Source organism: Rhineura floridana, chromosome 5, assembly GCF_030035675.1.
Source record: "Rhineura floridana isolate rRhiFlo1 chromosome 5, rRhiFlo1.hap2, whole genome shotgun sequence".
NCBI lineage: Eukaryota > Metazoa > Chordata > Lepidosauria > Squamata > Rhineuridae > Rhineura > Rhineura floridana.
Window position 1 is genome coordinate 75,327,023 of NC_084484.1, and position 23,161 is coordinate 75,350,183.

At 42.7% G+C, this 23,161-nt stretch overlaps 1 protein-coding gene across 1 annotated transcript in view; it reads left to right on the plus strand.

The window, feature by feature from the left end:
- Nucleotides 1-23,161, plus strand: part of BMX (BMX non-receptor tyrosine kinase) — a 45,621-nt gene that overhangs the window by 9,939 nt on the left and 12,521 nt on the right. The window contains exons 5-12 of the mRNA XM_061627173.1: nt 2,199-2,318; nt 5,973-6,034; nt 14,990-15,171; nt 16,789-16,851; nt 18,106-18,168; nt 19,045-19,099; nt 20,403-20,482; nt 21,244-21,371. Of these exons, the coding sequence (XP_061483157.1) occupies nt 2,199-2,318; nt 5,973-6,034; nt 14,990-15,171; nt 16,789-16,851; nt 18,106-18,168; nt 19,045-19,099; nt 20,403-20,482; nt 21,244-21,371 (753 nt within the window). The remainder of the gene's footprint in view (nt 1-2,198; nt 2,319-5,972; nt 6,035-14,989; nt 15,172-16,788; nt 16,852-18,105; nt 18,169-19,044; nt 19,100-20,402; nt 20,483-21,243; nt 21,372-23,161) is intronic.

Sequence of the window (23,161 nt, forward strand, 5' to 3'; positions counted from 1 at the left end):
CTCAATGTCAACTTTAAAGTTACATAAATCTTCTGTTGTCATTACTTTAGTCTTTTTGACATTCAGCTGTAGTCCTGCTTTTGTGCTTTCCTCTTTAACTTTCATCAGCATTTGTTTCAAATCATTACTGGTTTCTGCTAGTAGTATGGTATCATCTGCATATCTTAAATTATTGATACTTCCCCCTCCAATTTTCACACCTCCTTCATCTTGGTCCAATCCTGCTTTCCATATATGTTCTGCGTACAGATTAAACAAATAGGGTGATAAAATACACCCCTGTCCCACACCCTTTCCCGTTGGGAGCCGATCGGTTTCTCCATATTCTCCATATTGCAAGAAACAAATTATTGGCTTCACATAATTCAGTAAGTCTTTCTCCTGCTTCATTTCTGTCTCCTAAGCCCCATTTCCCCACAATTCCTAGTTCTTCTCTGTTCCCTACTTTTGCATTCCAGTCCCCCAGGATTATCAGCACATCTTGTTTTGGTGTGTGATCAACTTCCTCCTGTACTTTGTGTGTAAAATCTCTCCAATTCTTCTTTGCTGTCGGAGCATAGACTTGGATGATGGTTATGTTAATAGGTTTCCCATTTAATCTCATTGATATCACTCGCTCAGACCTTGCATTGTAGCTCCTAACTGCTCTTGCTACATCACTTCTCACTATTCAAGCAACCCCATTTCTTCTTGATTTCTCATTTCCTGCATAAAATATTTTGTAGTTGCCTGATTGAGGATGTCCCATTCCCGTCCATTTTAATTCACTCACACCAAGTATTGTAACGTTGATACGTTCCATTTCTTGCTTGACAATTTCTAACTTTCCCTGGTTCATGCTTCTCACATGCCATGTTCCTATTGTGTATGTCGTACAACTCCGGACTCTCCTTCCGCATCTGTGCGCATCAGCCTCTGGGCTTCCTTTCGGCTTTGACCCAGCTGCATCATTAGTCACAGCGCTACTTGTACTTGTCCTTTGTTCTTCCCCAGTAGCTCAGTGAGTGCCTTCTAACCTGGGGGTCTCATCTTCCAGCACTATCTTGTGTTGCATTTTGGATGCTCTGTTCATAGGGTTTTCATGGTAAGAGGTATTCAGAGGTGTTTTACCATTGCCTTTCTCTGAGTTTGGACGCATCTTAGTCTGGTGTCTCAGCTTTGACCATTCTGCCTTGAGTGCCCCTGCTAGGAGTCTAGCCTCTTGGTCTAGACTCTTGACAGCATTGTTCTTAGCTTCTTCAACACTCTCAAACCGCCTCACCACGTTAAGGTGTGCACCCTAAAGGGGGCTGAGAGCTGTTAGGAGACCCCTATTCTCTCCACATAACTACAGTTCCAGGGTGACTTATCAGTTAATCCCTCTTCCTAGGGAACTCCAGGAATTGTAGCTCTGTGAGGGGAATAGGAGTCTCCTAACAGCTCTTAGCATCCTTAACATACTACAGTTCCCAGAATTCTTTGAGGAAGCAGTGACTGCTTAAAGCAGTATGATACTGCTTCAAATATATAGCGCACATGGGACCTTAGTATCTTACTGTATGTTAATATTGTATCTCTAAGATAATGTAGGGTGGTATATAAATGTTTAAAATAAATGGAGGGCTCTGAACTAGAGGCTAAAGTTTCAATCCTATATCTACGTATCTGGATGTAAGCATGGTAACTTTGGAGTAAGCAGGTATAAGAGGAGTGCACTGTTCAGTTTACTACCACTTTAGAACTGATTATCACCAGAAACACTGCACTGATGTGGTCAGTCAGGGCCAGCCCAAGGTATTTTGTGGCCTGAGCTCAAAAACAAAATGGTTCCTCTCCTACTCCATGAACAAAGGTTGACTGGGCTATCACCTGAATCTTACTTCAAGACTGGCAGCAGGACAGCATCCTACACTGTACCTGAAGACAGCAACTTATCTTAGGAGTTGCAGGACAGGCCATGTGCCACACATAGCCCTGTCCGTCATCACCTCACCACTGGTCCTCAACCCTCAGCATCTGCTTCCTGAGGCTATTGCCTCACTCTGCCTAATGACAGGGCCAGCCATGAGATCATATTCTCAACACTGATTACACCTTGTTCATGTGAACTGGCCCTGAATCTGAGCTGTGTTACTCTATATGAAATCATTGTTTTGTAGCAGAAAACATTTTCAATATGTATCTCTGTCTCTCTGCCCCTGCCCTGCCCTGCTTTCCAGAGATTAAGGACAACACAGATTTACTAAACAAGTTCCACAAAGGATTCTTTTCCAACGGGAAGTTCCTGTGCTGCAATCAGACCTGCAAAGCAGCTCCTGGATGCACCATATGGGAAAAGTGTAATGTGCTATTTTATGTTTTTTTCATAGTTCCTTCTTTGGAAATTTGAGCCTTTTCATACCATTTCCAAGATACAGAGGTAATCATAGTTGCTAATGAAAAAAATGTTTCTCACTTCTGTTCTTTATTATATCTGCTTGATTTCATTTGACATTGTCACATCATATTGTTAAGTGTGGAGGCACACCTAACAATATTATTAAGTAGCAAAGTGTTCCATGTTTACTGGGAAGTCACAGCAGAACTACATGTTAACAGAAGTGGAGAGGCACTTTCCAGGGAGAATCTGTAGGTTGGAAGTGAGTGCTTTTCCTTCTCATACCCACTGTCTCCTACACACACACCCAGCACGGTTTTTCTGGGCCTGAGATTTCCCACCCCTCTTTTAAATACAGTATCAGTTACTAAAAAACCAAGTATCACATATATTCAAATGCTGCCTGGAATATTTTACTATTGTGTTTAAGTTCTGAATAGACGCATCTAGGGAAATTGTGGGGTTGGGCTAAAAATATAATCCCCTGGTAACTGTAGGTCCATGAATGCCTCCTATGTCTTAGTTAGACCTCCCTTTCACTTGGTGCAAATTACTTAGTCAACCAAGTCCTAGTTTTTACTAGTAGTAAATATGTTATCTGGGATGTACCAATGCCAAATGAAATCAAGCAGATATAACAAAGAACCATTCACATGATTGAGTGCTCCTGCTCCATATAAAAATAAAAACCCTTCCCTATAGAAAACTGGCATATCAGAAAGAACATAAGAGCTTGTTGGATCAGGCCAATGACCCATCTAGTCCAGAATCCTGTTCTCACAGTGGTCAACCAGATTCACGCGGAAGGCCTGCAATCAGGGTCCGAGTGCAACAGCACTCTCCCTGTCCCTTCTTGCAGTTTCCAGCATCTGATATTCAGAAGGATGCTGCCTCCAACAGTGGAGATAGAACATAACCTTCATGGCTAGTAGCCATTGATAACTTTATCCTCCAGGAATTTGTCTAAACCTCTCTTAAAGCCATTCAAGTTGGCAGCCATCAATGCCTCTTGTGGGAGTGAATTCCATAGATTAACTATGTACTTGGTGAAGAAGTACTTTCTTTTGTCTGTCCTGAATCTTCCAACATTCAGCTTAATTGGACGTCCCAGAATTCTAGTGTTCTGTGAGAGAGGGAGAAAAACCTTTATCTATCCGCTTTCTCCACACCATGCATAATTTTATACACCTCTATCATGTCTCCTCTTACTCTCCTTTTCTCCAAACTGAAAAGCCCCAAATGTTTAACCTGTCCTCATAGGGGAGTTGCTCCATATCCTTGATCATTTTATTGCCCCTTTCTGAGCCTTTCCCAACTCTACAATATCCTTTTGTGACTCCAAGTGCAGTCACACCATAGATTTGTATAACAGCATTATACTGGCAGTTTTATTTTCAATACTATTCCTAATGATCTCTAGCATGGAATTTGCCTTTTTCAAAGCAGCAGGACACACTGGGCTAACATCTTCATCCAGCTATCCATTTATGACCCCAAGGTCTCATTCCTGGTCACTCACCGCCAGTTCTGATCCCATGAGCATATATATGAAATTAAGATTTCCCCCCCTCTAATATGCATAACTTTACATTGTTTACAATGAATTGCATTTGCCATTTTACCACTCATTTACTCAGTTTGGAGAGGTCTTTCTGAGTTCTTTGCAATTCCTTTTTGTTTTAACCACCCTGAACAATTTAATATCATCAGCAAACTTGGCTACCTCACTGCTCACCTCTGACTCTAGATCATTTATGAACAAGTTAAAAAGGACAGGTCTCAATACCAGTTCTAACTCGCCTTTTCCCACATACTTGCTAATTTGAAGGAGAGCAATCCACCTGCAATGTGATATGGTACAGCTCAGACCAAGGTTTTCTCTGCAGTGACCGTATTAGCAAATTTCCACTGAACCGGAAGGGGGGAGGAGTGCATATGTGCCGGGTGTGTGTGTAGACTTCTCAGTCCCCATACTTGCTCTGCTTGTTAAGTGTATTTACTTTGTTGGGTCCTATGGCAATCCTTATACTCACTGACAGTGTGCATATCTGCGCATGGTTTATGCCCTGAAGCTGTTGATTATTAGCTTTACATTGTAAAATAGACCAGGAGTTAAATCTTTATATTTGCTGTTTCCTTTGGAGACCAGAATCATGGAGATTCTTTTTAAGTTAGGGTCCATTTGAAGAAAAAGAAGAAACAAAATCTTGATTTATTTCCAGTTTTGTATTGTGTATAGATTAGGGACAGAAAACAATGTATTGTTGTTTTTAAAATGCTGCAAATGTGAGTGAGCAGGTGTATTTCCAAAGCAAACTATCTACATGCAAATATTGCTCTGCAACCTAGTTCTTGGCACAAAGCAATGCTGTTTTGTTTGCCAGTTAATTAGTACAGCTAGATAAGGAAGAGGAATCTCTTCCCAACCATCCTTTAGACTGTAAACTTTACAGTATAATGTATCTTAAGTGCTTTTCCAAAGAGTTTAGTTTTTTAAAGAAGAGTTTAGGCCATGTTTGCTTAAAATGGAAGAATATGACTGCATTAGACCAAGGCCCATGTTGTATTCCAGCAGTCTGTTTCCAACCAGATGCCTCTACTGCTTCCATTCATGAAGAGTTATCTATAAAAGTATTTATATACTGCCATATCATAAAATATCAGGGTGATGCACAACAATATGTATACAATAAAACATAAAGCACCATTAAAACAGTACAAAATAATCATTAACATGACTGGCCAATCAAGAATGCTTTAAACAACTCTATAGGCTGTTGGTATAAAATGGTCTTCAAGAGGTGCCTGAAAGTTAATAGCGAGGATGCCTGCTGAATCTCTGCTAGAAGAGTGTTCTACAATATGGGGGTGGCGGCTCTCAATTTCCAACTTCTAGTGGATGTCAATCAGGCCTCTGTGACATGGGAGAAACCAGCAGCGCTCCTGTGGGTGATATCAGTGATCAAGCAGAGATATTAGGTCGTGGTTGTTAAGGTATCCTGAACCCATGCTGTTCAGAGTTTTGTATATCAACCCAAAGCCATGAACCTGGCTCAACAGCATATGGACAGCCAGTGCAGATGTTTTAGCAAAGGTGTCACATACTGTCAGTTGTCTGCACCCATCAACAGTCTAGTCACTGCATTCTGCACTCTGTTGCATTCTGCACTTGTAGGAGCTTCCAGACCAGGCCCAAACATAGCGCCACAAAAAGTGCCTCAGATTGGAGAGCCTGCTTCTATCAATTGGTTTCCATGGATACTGAATGTGTGAAAGGGCTCTCTCAAACACACCCTCCAGCCCTGTCTGAAATGTAACTTTAAAGACAGACATGTGTCATAAGATGCCACATACTCCAGTGTCCACATATTCACAGCTAGCAAGTTGCCTCATTCAGCAATTTCTTTGACATGGAGGACTGGATCCCTTTATGTGGATCTTGAATACTCCTTAACAATGCAGCCTGAAGTTCACTTGGGATAGTCCAGTACTACTGAATAGCATGTGTATCATAATAAACAAAGCTGCCTGATGAAGGTTACCCAAAATCTGCTTGTCAGTGCAGATTCAGCACATTAACTTCATCCAACATTTTTTTCTAACATTTTTTATATAGATTTCAGCCTTCACAGTGCAAGCTCTGCAGTGAAACCACTCCCACCTGTACCAGGAGGACTGGTGAGTGAGAAACTTTGCTGCAATTAATATAGATTATCTATTTATAAGAAGAGATACACTACTAAAAATAGGAGAAAAATGGGAGCCTGTGGAAAAGAGGGGCACTTCTCATCTTTCTAACAAAATAATATTTTTTTATCATGTAAACAGGCATACGTTTGTTGTTTCTAATGGGTGGAGTCAATTTCCATAAAGAGGTGCAATGACAAAGGGTTTAACTGTAATACTAGAATCCCTTCTTTGTATTGACAATGGTAGTTATTCACTTATAGGAAAAAGGCCTTGTGGTTTAAGAACTCAACTATTGCCCACAGATATTTCTATCCAACTTTAAAAAGCAAGGAAATTGGGCAGCTATAGTGAATGCACCAGGAGAGCAGAAGACCTGACCTCCTCTCTGAGTTATTGGACTGCCCTACACATTTGTCAAAATGCAAACACCATTTGGGTTGGTCTTTCAGTCCAATCCACTTCCTGTATAGCTTGGAATAATTTGGTAACATGTGCCTCTGAGCACATGGTGAGTGGTGGCAATACCTGCCATCTCCAAAGATGGAGAATTTCATATTTGTATGTTTGTTGGTGTTCTCCTTACTTTGCTTCATTCCTGCGTTACTAGTGTTTCTACAGAGAATCTAACCTAGAAAATTTTATTTCTCTCATTTTTCATCCTAGAAACCTTTGTCAAATTTATTTTTATTAATTTCAAAGCCTTTTTATTGGTCAGTGTCATATGATGGTGAAGACAGCCTTTCGTGTTTCAAATTGGAGCTTATGTTCTATTTCTATTTTGGGTGCATTAACAGTTGAATCTGAAACTGCAGTTTGATGAATGAATGCTTTTATTTCGGTCACAGACCAGCCATTGTATCACTAATTCCAGTACAAAGAATTGGATCATACACAAAAACGTGAAATACAAACGGGTTAATATAAAAGAATTTACAATTTACTATTAAAATTTAAAAACATACAAAATTGGCTAAAATAAAAAAGTTAACCAAGATCCATAACCATTTTCCTACACTTGATAGCTGCTGCACAGAATCTGGCCACGTTACTAGTGACCCAGGGGATTTTATCCGCTAACTTAAAGGAGGGATAATCAGATTCCCAAACCACAGGGAATGCTTGTAAGATTGGGGTGATGAAAGCAAGGCGGATGTCCCTGTAGAAGGAGCAATGTAAAAGGACATGTCCTATTGACTCCACCTCCCCGTTATCACATGGGCAGACTCGATCACCATGGGGGACTCCGTTGTATCTTCCCTCCAACAAAGCAGAAGGCAAGACATTGTGTCTTTCTATATGCCTTTCTATATTTTACAATAGTTAGATCTACAAGGTAATTTGCCGGTAGAAATACCCTTCGAGTCAGGCCTGGATTAGGATATGCCGCCAGCAAACTCAGATTGGTTTGAAGTTCAATGTCCTTTATCCGTTGGGAGATAAGCATTTTGGCCTTAGTTAGCCCGAGTTTAATAAGCATCTCAGGAGAGAAACCTAAGGCGTATATTTTCTTATACACCATCCGCTTCCATTTTGACTGGAAGGGGTCTTCTAATGTAAGAGGGGCTAGTCCCCCAGGGGTAAAGATCAGCTTTAGCCAGTAGTTGATCCTGAGGGTCCACACCCGAGACTCTATCAGAGGAAGTCCCACCTCTAAACGGCAAGCCACATTGGGGATACAGAATCCCACATTGGGGATACAGAATGGCTCTAAGAAATTTAGCTTGTACAGCTTCCAAACACCCGAAGTTGCTGTAGGCACAGAATTGCCCTCCATATAGCAATTGTGCTATTATCTTGGCGCTGAATACCTGTAGCGCGGCGGGGATGTACTGACCCCCTTTGCTGTAATAAAAGGAGAGCAATGCCTTTACGCTCCTCTGTACTTTCTCAGTGGCATTGATACACTGAGGCTTCCAGGAGCAGGAGGCATGGAAGACTACTCCCAAGTATCTATACACTAGTGCCTGCTGGATCGGGCGATCATTCATTCGCCATTGATGTCTAACCTTTTTCTTTGTAAATATCACCACCTGAGTTTTATTGTAGTTTATTTCCAATCTTTCCTCGATGCAGAAAGAAGTAAAGGCCCTTAGGAGCCGACGCAAACCGACACAGGTTTGGGACAATAGCACTGCGTCATCTGCATAAAGCAGTATGGACGCAGGTGTATTTCCCAATTTGGGGGGATGAGAGTTTACTGCTGCTAGATGACGAATGATCGGATTGATGTATAAGTTAAAAAGGGTTGGTGCAAGAATGCACCCCTGCTTAACCCCATTACAGGTATGGACAAGTGCTGACAAATGCCCCACACTATCGGATCTGACCCTGAGGCTGCAGTCTGATGTAAAATCAGATGGATTACAATATGTTGATACTTAAGCAATGACTCTAGCTGTTGGAAAAAACAAAATTAGCCTGCCTAAGATGCATGTTTTCAGCCTGCTATGTTTAAAGCACTTCATTTAAGGCAAGGTAGGCACGGTCAATTAAAAACATAGAGCACACCTAGAATTTTGCTAGAATATTTCACCTCCCACTGTTTTATCTTGTGCAAACAGAGACACTCCTGATGTCCACTGGAGACTATTCTGCAGAATAGTCAGTGCCATTATTCCACAATTATTTTTTGCAGTTTTTTTAGTGTAAATTTTGCAAAGTGTTGCTGTACTTCACATATTCACAGAAATAGAAGCAAAAGAAAATGATTTCCTATAGGAAACTTCACTAAAATTGCAAAGGAAATCAGATATATTTAAAGTGACTATCTGAACTATATCAACTGTCTTAATAGTGTTGCTTCCTCCCTGCTAAAACAAGATCAGCACAGCACATGTCTTCTTTCTTTTATTTGGGCTGACCGCAGGTGTTACCCCCTTTCACCATATGCTCAGAGGCATATGTTACCAAATTCTTCCAAGCTCCACAGGAAGTGGATTGGACTGTGAAAGACCAACCCAAATTATGTTTGCATTCTGACATATTTGTAGGGCAGTCCAATATCTCAGAGAGGAGGTCAGGTCTCCTGCTCCCCTGGTGCATTCACTATAGCTGCCCAATTTCCCTGCTGTTTAAAGTTTAATAGAAATATCTGTGGGCTATAGATACATACTTAAACTGCAAGTTTTTTTGCCTATTAGTGAATTTCTCTGCTTTTTAATCTGGGAGGTAAGAACTGGGATCCCGTGCAAGCATGCTGAGAATAGATCGATCATTTGCATGCTTATTGAATTCAGTAGTACTTACTCCCCTGCAATCATGCTTAGGATAGGTAAAACTGAGCACAGGGGGTGGGGAGGGGAGGGGGAGGGGAAGAGGAGGAGGGGGGAAGATGGAGGGGTGGAAGGGGATGGGAGCAGGATGGAGGGGAGGGGAGGAGGACAGGTTTGATCATTTGCATGTTTATTGAGTTCAGTGGGATTTACTCCCTTGCAGTCATGCTTAGGATAGGTAAAACTGATGGGGGGGAGAGGCAGGGACGGCTGGAGTGGGCAGGGAAGGAGGAAGAAGGAAGAGGAGGGGAGGAGGAAGGGAGAGGAGAGGAGAGGGGAAGGAGGGGAAAGCCAAGTCTGATCATTTGCATGCTTATTGAGTTCAATGGAATTTACTCCTATGTAATCATGGTTAGGATAGGTAAAACTGACCATGGGGAGGAGTATGGGGAGGGGAGAGGAGAGGGAAGAAGAAAGGGAGAAGGGAGCAGAAGGAGGGGGAAGGGGAAGGAGGGGATTGGAGGGGGAAGGGCAAAGGAGGGGATTGGAGGGGGAGGGGCAAAGGACAGGGCAGGGAAGGGCAGGCTTGATCATTTGCATGCTTATTGAGTTCAATGGTATTTATTCCCATGCAATCATGTTTAAGATAGGTAAAACTGACCAAGGGGAGGAGGAGGGAGAGGGGAGGGTGAAGGAGGGGATTGGAGGGAGAGGGGAAGGAAGGGACAAGAGAGCGGGATTGGAGGGAGGAGAAGGGAGGGTGGGTTTGATCAGTTGCATACTTTTTGAGTGCAATGAGATTTATTTCTGTGCAATCATGTTTGAAAATGAAAATGGACTGCCTTTGATATCAACTTATGGCGACTCTATGAATACGGTTTTCATGGTAAACGGTATTCAGAGGTGGTTTTACTATTGCCTTCCTCTGAGGCTGAGAGGCAGTGACTGGCCCAAGGTCACCTAGTGAGGTTCATGGCCATGTGGGGATTTGAACCCTGGTCTCCCAGGTTGTAGTCCAACACTGACCTGAGAGAGGGGCAGGCAGGGTAGGAGAAGGGGAAGGGGAGGAGATTGGGTGGGTGGGCACTGGGCAGAGAGGAAGCCCCTTTCCTTTCCAAAAGGAAAACATTGTGAACGGTATCATTGCTTTTCAGGGTTTCCCCCACCTTTTTATTCTACAGTATGCACATGTAGCCTGCCACCCAAAGCTGTCCCTGGCCACATCCATACCAGGCCTTTATTTCACTTTGGACAGTTATGGCTTCTCTCAAAGTATCCTGGGAAGTGTAGTTAGTGAAGGGTGCTGAGAGTTGCTAGGAGATGCCCTGTTCCCCTCACAGAGCTTTAATCAGAGTGGCTGACTGTTAAGCCACTCTGGCCACTGGAGCTGTGTCAGCAAAATAAGAGTCTCCTCTCAGCACCGTTCACAAACTACACTTCCCAGGATTCTTTGGGGGAAGCCATGACTGTCTCATGTGAAATCAAAGTCTGGTGTGGGTGTAGCCCCCTGATTAGGCAAGCCCAGCAGCTGGGAGTCTGGCTTTTAGAATACTGACAGTTGGTTCTTACTGAGCATGCCCAACACTATCATTCAGTTCAATGCAAAATTTATTAAATTAATTAAAAATCAGCCAGACATTTTTTTTTAACTTTTAAACTGTAGAAGATGAAGGTCAGAGTATGGGACAAGGTCAGTAATAGGTTATGAGAACTCTGACAGAAAATAGTCCAAAAGGAGTCCGGGTTTTTTCTCTCTCTTTTTAGACTCTGAACTCTTGATTCTTTCTGACTGTTTTGTTTATCTCCATGAAAATTGAGAAGGTTGTTAAGCAAGCGTTTCTGAGTTCAGGACTATAAGTTTTGTAAGGTTTTGTTTTGAAATGAGCTTATGGGAAGCATCAGAATGGCATGGGGGTGTTTTCAATTTAACATTGCGGAATGTGAAAAATCCACACTGGCTATAGTATACAGCCATTCTCGTGGCTGTATAATAATGGGTTAACTCTTTGGCAAACTGAGGTTGTAGCTTCTTTGCTTGTGGTTGGTTGAATAAGCACAGGGTTCTCTTCTGTGCTTGACAGTGTAGCAAGTCAACAAACAAGATGACCCTGGATACTATTTTAATAGCTGTTTGTGACTCTCAAACGTTAGCACTTGCTTGACATATACATGGCACACTTATTATAGCCTGGTTTCAATTAGTTCAGAGGATGGCATTTTTTTTGCCCCCAAAGGCCAAATGCAATTATGGATGGGCAGTCAAGGGAGGGTGCGCATGCCAGTGGGCATTATTTATTTATTTGTTTATTTATTTATTTATTCAACTTTTATACCGCCCAACTAGCAATAGCTCTCTGGGCGGTGAACACAAGTACAATAAAATCACAAGTACAATAAAATCACACAATACAATACAACAGAGCATATAAAAACAACACAAACTAAAATCAATTACAACATATTTAAAATTAAATTAACTTAAATTGAAATTAACTTAAATTGAGATTAAAATGCCTCGGAGAAGAGGAAGGTTTTAACTTGGCGCCGAAAGGATAATAGTGTCGGCGCCAAGCGCACCTCCTCAGGGAGACTATTCCACAATTCAGGGGCCACCACTGAGAAGGCCCTAGATCTTGTCACCACCCTCCGGGCCTCCTTATGAGTCGGGACCCGGAGGAGGGCCTTCGTAGAAGACCGTAGTGTACGGGCCGGTTCGTACCGGGAGAGGCGTTCCGACAGGTATTGTGGTCCCGTGCTGTATAGGGCTTTATAGGTCAATACCAACACTTTGAATCTGTCCCGGAAGCATATTGGGAGCCAGCGCAGGCGAGCCAGAACAGGTGTTATATGCTCGAACCGCTTGGTCCTAGTTAGCAATCTGGCCGCCGCATTTTGCACTAGCTGTAGCTTCCGAACTGTCTTCAAAGGTAGCCCTACGTAGAGCGCGTTGCAGTAGTCCAAACGCGAGGTTACCAGAGCATGTACAACTGATGTGAGGTCCTCCTTACTCAAATAGGGACGTAGCTGGGCTACCAACCGAAGTTGGTAGAACGCATTCTGTGCCACCGAGGCTACATGAGCCTCGAGTGAGAGGGAAGAGTCTAAGAGGACTCCCAAACTACGGACCTGCTCCTTTAGGGGGAGTGTAACCCCATCCAGGACAGGATATGTATCCACCATCCAATCAGAGAAACCATCCACCAGCAGCATCTCAGTCTTGTCAGGATTGAGCCTCAGTTTGTTAGTTCTCATCCAGTCCATTCTCGCGGCCAGGCAACGGTTCAGCACATCGACAGCCTCACCTGTAGATGATGAAAAGGAGAAGTAGAGCTGCGTGTCATCAGCGTACTGATGACAACGCACTCCAAAACTCCTGATGACCGCACCCAACGGCTTCATGTAGATGTTGAAAAGCATGGGAGACAAAACCGACCCCTGCGGAACCCCACATTGGAGAACCCACGGTGTCGAGCAATGTTCCCCAAGCACTACCTTCTGGAGACACCCCACTAAGTAAGAGCAGAACCACTGCCAAGCAATGCCTCCAACTTCCAACTCCGTGAGCCTCTCCAGAAGGATACCATGGTCGATGGTATCAAAAGCCGCTGAGAGATCAAGGAGGTTACACTTCCTCTGTCTCTCCTCGACATAGGTCATCAAACAGGGCGACCAAGGCCATCTCAGTGCCGAAACCAGGCCTGAAACCCGATTGAAATGGATCTAGATAATCGGTTTCATCCAATAGCGCCTGGAGCTGGCCAGCGACCACTCGTTCCAAGATCTTGCCCAGGAATGGAACATTCGCCACTGGTCTGTAGCTGCTGAAATTTTCTGGGTCCAAGGAAGGTTTTTTCAGAAGTGGTCTCACCGCCGCCTCTTTCAGACAGCCAGGGATCACTTCCTCTCGTAAAGAGGCCCAGCCAACTGTTCCATCCCTGCTAGTTTTTATTAGCCAAGAGGGGCAAGGATCCAGTACCGAAGTGGTCGCACGTACCTGTCCAAGCACCTTGTCCACGTCCTCGAGCTGAACCAACTGAAACTCATCCAATAAAACATGACAAGACTGTGCTCCGGACGCCTCACTAGGATCGGCTGCTATAAACTGGGAGTCTAAGTCCCGGTGAATCCATGAGATCTTATGCTGGAAGTGCTCAGCAAACTCATTACAGCGGGCCACCGATGTATCTACCATGTCCTGCAGGCCTGGATGGAGTAGCCCTCGGACAACTCTAAAAAGCTCCGCTGGGCGGGAAAGAGATGACTTAATGGTGGCAGCGAAATGTTGTTTTTTCGCCATCCTCACCGCTCCTACATACAGCTTGGTGGAAGCACAAACCAGCGCATAATTGCATTCGTCGGGAGTTCGTCTCCACCTCCGCTCAAGCCGCCTCCTATCTTGTTTCATCGCTCTCAGCTCTGGAGTATACCAAGGAGCTGTATGAGCTCTACAGAGGAGGGGGCGCGCAGGAGCGATCGCGTCAACAGCCCGCGTCATCTCTGCATTCCACAGATTAGCCAGAGCTTCAACAGGAGCGCCAGTCCTATCAGCCGGAAAGTCCCCCAGAGCCCTTTGAAAGCCTTCAGGATTCATTAGTCTCCGGGGGCGGACCAATTTAATAGGTCCCCCACCCTTGCAGAGGGAAGAGGCTGCTGAAAGTCTAAACTTCAACAAGCAGTGATCTGTCCATGACAAAGGGAGAGATGTAAGACCCCCCACATCCAGATCACTATCCCCATGTCCAGTAGCAAAGATAAGGTCTAGAGTATGCCCCGATATATGTGTTGGACCACTAACATATTGAGACAGCCCCATGGTTGTCATGGCGGCCATGAAGTCCTGAGCTGCCCCAGACAAAGTAGCCTCGGCATGGATGTTGAGATCTCCCAGTACCAATAGTCTGGGGGATCTCAACAGTACCTCCGAGACCACTTCCGACAGCTCAGTTAGGGAAGCCATTGGGCAGCAAGGTGGGCAGTACACCAAAAGGATTCCCAGCCTGTCCCTCTGGCCCAGCACAAGGTGCAAACACTCCAGACCGGTAGCTGCATGGACATGGTGCTTGGTGAGTGAGATGGAACTCTTATAGACCACAGCAACCCCACCTCCCCGACCCTCAGATCTACCATGATGCTGGACCAGGTACCCCGGTGGGCAGAGCTGGGAGAGACTGACTCCTCCCTGCTCGCCCACCCAGGTCTCGGTTTCAAATATGAAATCTGCTTGATATATTATTTATTGCCCTGCATGCTAATTGTTTTTGCAAAACATAACCAGGCTACAACCATCTGCACACTTATTAAATATTCCAACCTGGCAGTGAGATGGCAGGATGGAGATATCAGTTGTACTATTGAATTCAGTGGGACATACTTCAGAGTAAACATGCACAGAGTTGGAGTACACATATGTAACTATTCTGCTAAACGTTTGTTTTATGCTTATCTAGAATTGCCACAATATGTGGATATACATGGAGGGAGAACTCCCAGTTTGATTAGTTCATAGTTGCTTGCTATATTATGATTGAACAAACTACAGATGTTTTATTTATTTATTTAGATATAGGTCTTTTCTTACAAGCTTGTTGTAAGGATTAATGAGATTATGCAGGTTAAGTGCTCTGAACGCTTGAAAAGTGCTATGCAATTGCTAATCATTAATATTTTAGAAGTGGCAATTATTTCTCTAAATTGTCTGTGTGCCATATTCTCATGTACCAATGGCTTTCAGAACATGAAATACGATCATCAACCTCCAGGCCGAATATCTGACAAGTTGTTTCTGAAAGAAGCAGTGGCTGTTTATAATTATGAGCCAAAAGGAAACTCTGGTGTTCATCTCATCAGGAACAACAAATATTATGTTATGAAAGATGAGGATCCTGATTGGTGGCAAGTGAGGGACTTGGAAGGGTAAGATTGCTCTGCATTGTTTAGAAAGATTTTCTTATTACTGACGTATAATTTTCATATTCTGTTAGCCAACTGCTTCACTCGTGATGCACTCAGAATAATTCTAATGAAGAATTACCCTAACTCCACACACACACACACACACACACACACGTTGTATAAGAATCAATTCAGATGGTCCTGAACTGGATGAATCATAGAATCATAGAGTTGGAAGGGGCCTTGTAGGCCATCGAGTCCAACCCCCTGCTCACAGCAGGAAATCCACAGCTAGAGCATCTCCTGCAGATAGCTGTCCAGCCTCTGCTTGAAGACATCCAGCGAAGGGGATCCCACCACCTCCCTAGGCAGTTGGTTCCATTGCCGAACTGCCCTTACTGTCAAGAAGTTCCTTCTAATGTCCAATCGGAATCTACGCTCCTGCAACTTAAAACCATTAGACCTAGTCCTACCCTCTGGGGCAGCAGTGAACAAATCTGTACCCTCCTCTATGTGACAGCCCTTCAGGTACTTAAAGAGTGTAATCATGTCGCCCCTCAGCCTTCTCTTCACCAGACTGAACATGCCAAGTTCCTTCAACCTTTCCTCATAAGACTTGTTCTCCATACCGGCTATCATCCTTGTCGCCCTCTTCTGAACCCGCTCTAACTTGTCTATATCTTTCTTAAAATGAGGCGCCCAGAACTGAACGCAGTATTCCAGATGAGGCCTGACTAATGCAGAATATAATGGGACTATTACTTCCCTCGACCTGGAAACTATAGCTCTGTTTATGCAGCCCAAAACCACGTTTGCCTTTTTTGCCGCAGCATCACACTGCTGGGTCATGTTCAACTTGCGATCCACTACAATTCCAAGGTCCTTCTCACATGCACTACTGCTAAGCCGGGTATTTCCCATCCTGTACCCATGCATTTTGTTTTTGTGGCCTAAATGCAGAATCCTGCATTTGTCTTTATTGAATGTCATTTTATTAATTTCAGCCCAATTTTCTAGTCTATCCAGGTCCCTTTGGATTTTATTCCTGTCTTCCATTGTGTTAGCTATCCCTCCCAGTTTCGTATCATCCGCAAACTTCATAAGGCTTCCCTCCACTCCATCATCTAAGTCATTGATAAAAATGTTGAAGGGTATCGGCCCCAGGACAGAACCCTGTGGCACTCCACTCGAAACCTCCTTCCAGTCTGAAGCAGAGCCACCGACGACCACTCTTTGAGTATGGTTTTCCAACCAGTTGTGAATCCACCTGACAGTATTTCCATGTAGTCCACATTTGACGAGTTTGCTAATCAAAAGGTCGTGGGGGACTTTGTCAAACGCTTTGCTGAAATCTAGATAGATGACATCTACAGCATTTCCACCATATACTAGGCTAGTGACCCGATCAAAAAAAGAGATGAGATTAGAACTATTGCTATACTATGGTTCTATGGGTGGTTCACCATACACCAATCACAGTGTTGCTCCTTATTGTACACTAACATGCATGGAGGGCACCAATCATTATGCAGTACCAGAATGTCAGCTATTCCTTTTTTTAAATTTTATCTTGCATCTTCTGCCTTCCTAATGCTTCATGTAGTTTAAGCAACAACTATTTGATATTTTTATTTGCAGAAACGAAGGCTTGGCTCCCCGTGCCTATTTGAAGGAGATATCCCAAACCGCTGATGAATCAGAGTAAGTCATAATCCAGCCATTTGGGCTTTTTTAATATATCCGACACTTAATATGCCAAAGAGAGAACGGATATATTTCTTTCACTAAATCAGTAGCTAAAGATGCACCTCTTTACCCTGACATTTGAGATGTGTATTCTGAGGTCGCATCTTGTTCTTGTGATTCTAATTTGTTTTAAACCATTTTAAATCTTATATTTTAAATAGTTTTAACCCACTCCTGGGACCTTAGAGTGAAGAGCAGGTAATGAATCAAATTAATATTAATAATAACAACCTGTAGCCCTCCAGATGTTGTTGGACTCCCATCTCCCATGGGGTTGCGGGAGCTGAGTCCACTAACATCTTGAAGGTCACAGGTTATTCATGCCTGCAGTAAATCTGTGCATTATTTAAAAGCACACCAAGGCAAGATCAGGAACTGCTCTTTAAACTCTTAATCATAGCCTTATTGTAAATGGCACACTTTTGAAATCAAACCCTTACCAGTTGTCAGATTGTGTTTTTGTAAAATGGGGCAGGGGGAAGGCTTGAGCTGTTCAGTGTGAGTGCAACACAGTTATCGAGAGGGATCCACACAGCCTTCCAGCTCAGCACACATGCTACTGTGGGGAATGGAAGGTCTGTGCATGCCACTCCCCTGCTGCCATCATGGCTAACCCTATCCCCTTCATTCAGTTAAGATCTGAGCAAAGAATGAAAGGAGGGTTTGGTGCCTACTCCGGATTTAGTAGGACCTGTGGGTAAGAAGTTTTCAGCACTCACCCACCCGCCACTGTCACCATTGCCCATTCAATTGCAATTCTAGTCGCCACTGACAGCCTTCCCCTCCATGAATTTGCCTAATTTCATTTTAAAGCCATTTAAGTCAGTGGCCATCACCACATTTTGTGGTAGTTTATGCATTGTGTGCTGTATTTCTTCCATATTTACCATTCAGCTTCATTGGATGATTACAGCTAACATGAACCAGGATGTTTTGTGGGACCTGAAAGTGACTTCTGGTTAAATGCAAAAATGGCAGAATTTGAACATTAGATAAGTTAAAAATGGCAACTGTTAATTGTTTTACAGTGTGGGAAGATATGCTGGGCAGAAAATGGTCATGTCAGGGACACAGGAAGTTGTCTTATTCTCAGTCAGATTATTGGTCTTCCTGACCCATTTATGTCTAGGTGTAGATTCTTTATCACTGTTGCAATTTTCATGACTGAGGAATAAATGGAGAACTCATCACAACTTCTTGCTTTTGCAGGGGAAGGAGCAACACAGCTAAAGTGTCATCATCTGAAGAGGAGGAAAACATTGCTAATTATGAGTGAGAGGACACTGGATGTGGTTGATCATTGGGACAATGGCACATAAAGCATTAGGGCTGTGCTTCAGTATTCAGGCAGGATGAGCTTCTTTAGCACAGGAGAAATATAAATGCCCTGTCCTGCCTGCATTGATCTGTACATTGCTGCCAGCTGCCCATTGCTTATTTATGCTGTCACTACTACACACTGTCATTATTGTTATTTATTGCATTTATATCCCACCCTTCCTCCTCCATCTAAACTGAAGGATGTACCAAGTCCCCCACCTCCACCCCCTACCCCATACACACATGTTCAGATCAGCTATGATATATTTGGGTGGTCCTACGCAAGCTGCTATTTCTCACCCTCATCTGAACAATTGCAACATGTAGGTAGCAACGCCAACGTATCTTATTGCCTGTTGTAAGGACTGCTGAAATAATGTACATGCCACATTTTTTGCATTTAGAAAAAAAGTTATAAATATATTCTCTGTGTTTGTGTGTTGTGTTACCAACATTAAATAAATGTGGCAGCAATCATCCATTGCTATTGTGGTGATTAAGAATTCTATTTCAGGAGATTTCAAAACTTTAAAGGTTTCAGAGAATAATTCCCTTACAAACTGCACGTCACTTTTAAGTATCAGAATTACTTTGTATATATGAGAGGATTTTAAAAGCAAGTTTCAGAACTTTTTCATGGGATGCTTAGTTCCATGAATGGATTCTTTAAGTGGATGATCAGATAATATTATTCCAAAATCATTGCACACTGATTGCATGGGATGAATTTTTCAGTCCACTTTCAAATAACGGAAGCGTCATTCCAGAATAATGTTATTGCAGAAACACTGCACGCTGCAAATTTAATAGCAATTTCTTTTGTTGTAGTTGGTATGCTGGGAGTCTCTCAAGGGCCCAGGCGGAACAACTGCTGTGGCAGAAGGTAGCATTTAAAAATCCCTACACATTTATTAGTTTTCTGCATCACCGTTAGCTGCAAGCATGCACTTCCTTATTTTGGAGCAGAGAGAGCTCAGGATGTCAGTGAATTCTGTCAGAAGCAGAAATTGTTTGCATTTTCATCCCAGATCTGGAATGGAAATCAATTCAGCAAATACAGTTGGTATTCACTCAAGTGTTTTTAAAGACCACAATCAGTATGTAATTAACGACTTTTTAACGTTGTTTTGATGTCTCCTTTGCATTGAAATGAATTGTGTGAAAATAATTATGACATTAATTATGTTAAATTTGTAGATTACCTATATAATTACATAAATTACATTAAATAGCATACAGTGAGATGAATAATGCAGTATTGGGTGGAAACCAAACTGCAGTAAATGGAATCAGCGCTGATTGTGATGAAGACACAGGTCAGAACATAACCTGCTTCCTTCTTCCATCCGTACTGAGGGCCAAACTGTATGTTGCATTTGTCATGCAGTTTGGCATGGCATTGCATAGCTATTTTTTCTTAAATAAATACCAGGTGCAGAGAGGCCAAGCTGGTTCAGGCTGTGCTCCCAATCAGAATCCCCCCACTGCCCCCCCCACTATTCACAATGAGAGGAAACAAATGTAAAGTCTAGTCTGGCCCTGAGACTACTTTGCTTCCTAAAATTAAAGTATTGTAGTGGAAGTTATATCAATTAAAAATATTCAGTTAGCATTAATCTTAAAACTGGACGTATCAAGACAGGATCAAGCATCCCTGAGACAAGTAGCTCACTCACCTCCTGCCTCTCTGTTACTGGACCTCTGTGACTGCCTTAAGGAAATGAACTTTTCACATATAAATTATAATGAGATCACAAACTGGAAATTAAAATGAAGGTGTAATTCTAAGCATGCTTACTTGGAAGAGAATTCCATCAAAATCAACAGGGCAGGACAGAATTCAGAGGAATTATGCTTAGGATCCAGCACCCCAAAATTCACTTCTCCTATTCTGTGTCCCCTTCAAGATTTTTTCTGATGCTCTTATTGACACGAGAATATACATTGGTCTTTGGCCCATTTATCACATGTACAATAATGTACATGCACGTGTCTACTATCTCTCAGTGTCTTGATGATGTCCATCCTCGTGTGTGGATTGCTTGCTCTGATCCCTGGTGATTGCCAGTGAGCTATATGAAAGCCTAATATATTAGTTTAATAAACGAGGTTTCACGTTTTATTAAACCGATGCAGCAACAACACTGAACTACTACGAAGCTTCTATTCTGGTTTTTTATTAAAAGGGGAAAGAAGGTGCTTTCATGGTTCGTAATTCCAGTCACGTGGGGAAATACACTGTATCAGTACTCAGCATGACCAGTAGGTATGTATGCAAGGTATATATCATATGCCTGCCCTCACATAATTTGTAGTTGCTTTATCATATTAATCTTGCCGTACATGTGAACCAAGCTGTGTAGTCATTTTTTCCTGGTTCCAAATTTCATCTGTATTCACATATTCAATGAAAGTGCCCCTATTCTGATGACCAATTCCAAGGTTACATGCTTATCTGGCTTATGGGAAAGCAGGCAAAAAAATGAGCTATGAGAAGGTATCACAGAAACAGGCCGTTTGTGGAAGATAAAGTAAAAGTTTTGTGAAAGGAGGAGAGATTGCAGAAGATGAGTAAAAATACTTTGAGACACATTAAGAGGGAAGGGGAAAATATAAAACAGATTGCCATCTCCACGTACAGCCTCTGGACCAACAAATTCTGCCTAAAAAAAGTGAGTGCGTCATTATATCCCTAGGGCCAATGTCTCTACTTAGCTTGAGGAAAGGTGAACTATGGAAGTCTCTGCCACAAGAAAAATTTGCGGTTTCCGAAGGGATTAGAAATTGATAGTAAATGATGTCAGTAATTACCAGCTGATTATGTCAGATGCCAATTCCATCCACCACCTTTGTGTGACCAGCTTTGCTCCTACACTGCTGTTTCATGACTAGAGGCCTCCATAATGTTCATCCCTCTGAAGTGTGCGAGAAAGTTTGTGAATGCTTGCACTAGGAGATTCTTCTCCTTTTCCTTATATTAATTGGAATCTTGCACATGTAACAATTGTTTGTGATCATTTTTTCCAGAGATAAAAAAGGAATAGTTAAACATTATCATGTTCATGTAAACAGCGCAAACCAGTTTTACCTTGCTGAGAATTACTGTTTTGAGTCGGTTCCCAAGCTTATTCACTATCATCAACACAATTCAGCAGGTAATCTTATTTAACATTTTATGATATGCATTGTGTTCATGAATGTCAGTTTCCCTGTTGTGTGTGTATGATTTTAATACAATCCTACATTTTACTCAGAAGTTCCATTGTGTTCAGTGGGGATTACTCCCTAGTAAGTGTGTTTATGATTGCAGCCTAAGTGGGCACTGGAAAATTCCCAATTTAGATCTTACCTCATTCTCTGATTAGGTAGCCTTATACGCAAGCCACTATCTCTTAACCTCAGTTGCTCATCAGCAATACTGAGAATATACTGCTATATATGTTTACTCAGAAGTAAGTCCTATTGTGTGTGGTGGGGCTTACTCCCAGGCAAATGGACAAAGCATTACTGCCTGAGAAGATTGTTGTAAGGATCACCAGGGCCGGCCGAACATTAGGCAGTGAGGTTGTTGCCTCTGGCAGCTGATTTTCAGTATCAGGAAAGGGCAGCAAATTGCTGCTTATTTAATTTATTATTGTTGTTATATTAGGGACCATAGCTCCTGTTCTGCATGCAAATGATTCAATCCACAGCATCTCCAGCATCCACAGCATCTCCAGATGGGGCTTGGAAAGATCTGCAAGTCTGCAGAGCCCCTGCCAGTCAGTACAAATAATAATGAGCTAGATGAACCATGGCTCTGATTCTGTATAAGGCATCTTCTTATGCTCCTATGTTTTTCATTCCCAGGGAAAGGTCCTTGTGGGATTTTCTGCCTCAGGTGCCAGAATAACTTGGCCAGTTTTGGGGGTTGTGGAGGGGGTGGCATTTGCAGCTGTGCCTCAGGTAGCAAAATGTCTTGGGTCAGATTATTCATATAATGTGTATGATGTACTTTGGACATCTTAAAGCACTATATAAATAATAACTACTACTAATCTAGACAAGATCAGACAAAGAATGCTTGCTATGTTGACAGCTTTTGATTTCTCCAATTACCTTCATATAGTCCCAATAAGTAGTTTTTTTCTGTGTTGGGCGAGATCTCAATGGCAGTCTCGCTGTGTCACCTTCCCCAGGTAGGACATGGAGCTGGAATTGGACCCTGAATCAAGCTAGGAAGCAAAACACATTTAAACACAGAAGTGACTTTGATCAAAGGTTCTGCCCGCACAAAGAAAATCGCAGTCCAACCGAGATGCAACCTTGGTCAGATAGATAACTTTATTAAGCAGGAATCTACAATTTATAGACCATCAGGGCATGGGAAACAATAAACAGTAAATAGATGAAAGGCAGGATCATGAAAGACAGAGTCATAAAACAAGCTATGAGCAGAAGCGATTCAGAACAGAATGTGCGTTCCCATCCTTCCTGTCTTCCTGTACTTTCAGTCCTTTGATAGTTCCTATCTTAAGGTGTCACCCTTGTTCTAACAGACCCTTCGTGATTAAAGACATGGAAAAGGACAGAAGTGCGGTTTGTTCTTTTTAGAGTTAAATACGTCACGGCGGGGAGCACATTCCTTTGCCTTTTGTCCTAGAAACAGCAAGCCTGTTTCAATAGACACTGGATAACGGCCCTTCCGTGAGAATTTACACAAGTCTGTTCTAAAGGGAAATACATTTGAAAACATAAACCAAGAGTTGAGGCACTCATATTTTTTATATGACAACACTGGAAGTAGATCACACTCATTCATATAAATCATGGGCTGAGAATTGGTGGTCCTCCAGAAGTTATTGGACTCCAGTTCCCATCAGCCCCAGCTAGCATTGCCACAGGTTAGCTACAGGAGTACCACTGGTTAGCCACCCCTGATAATAATTGTTGCACATAAGCACAG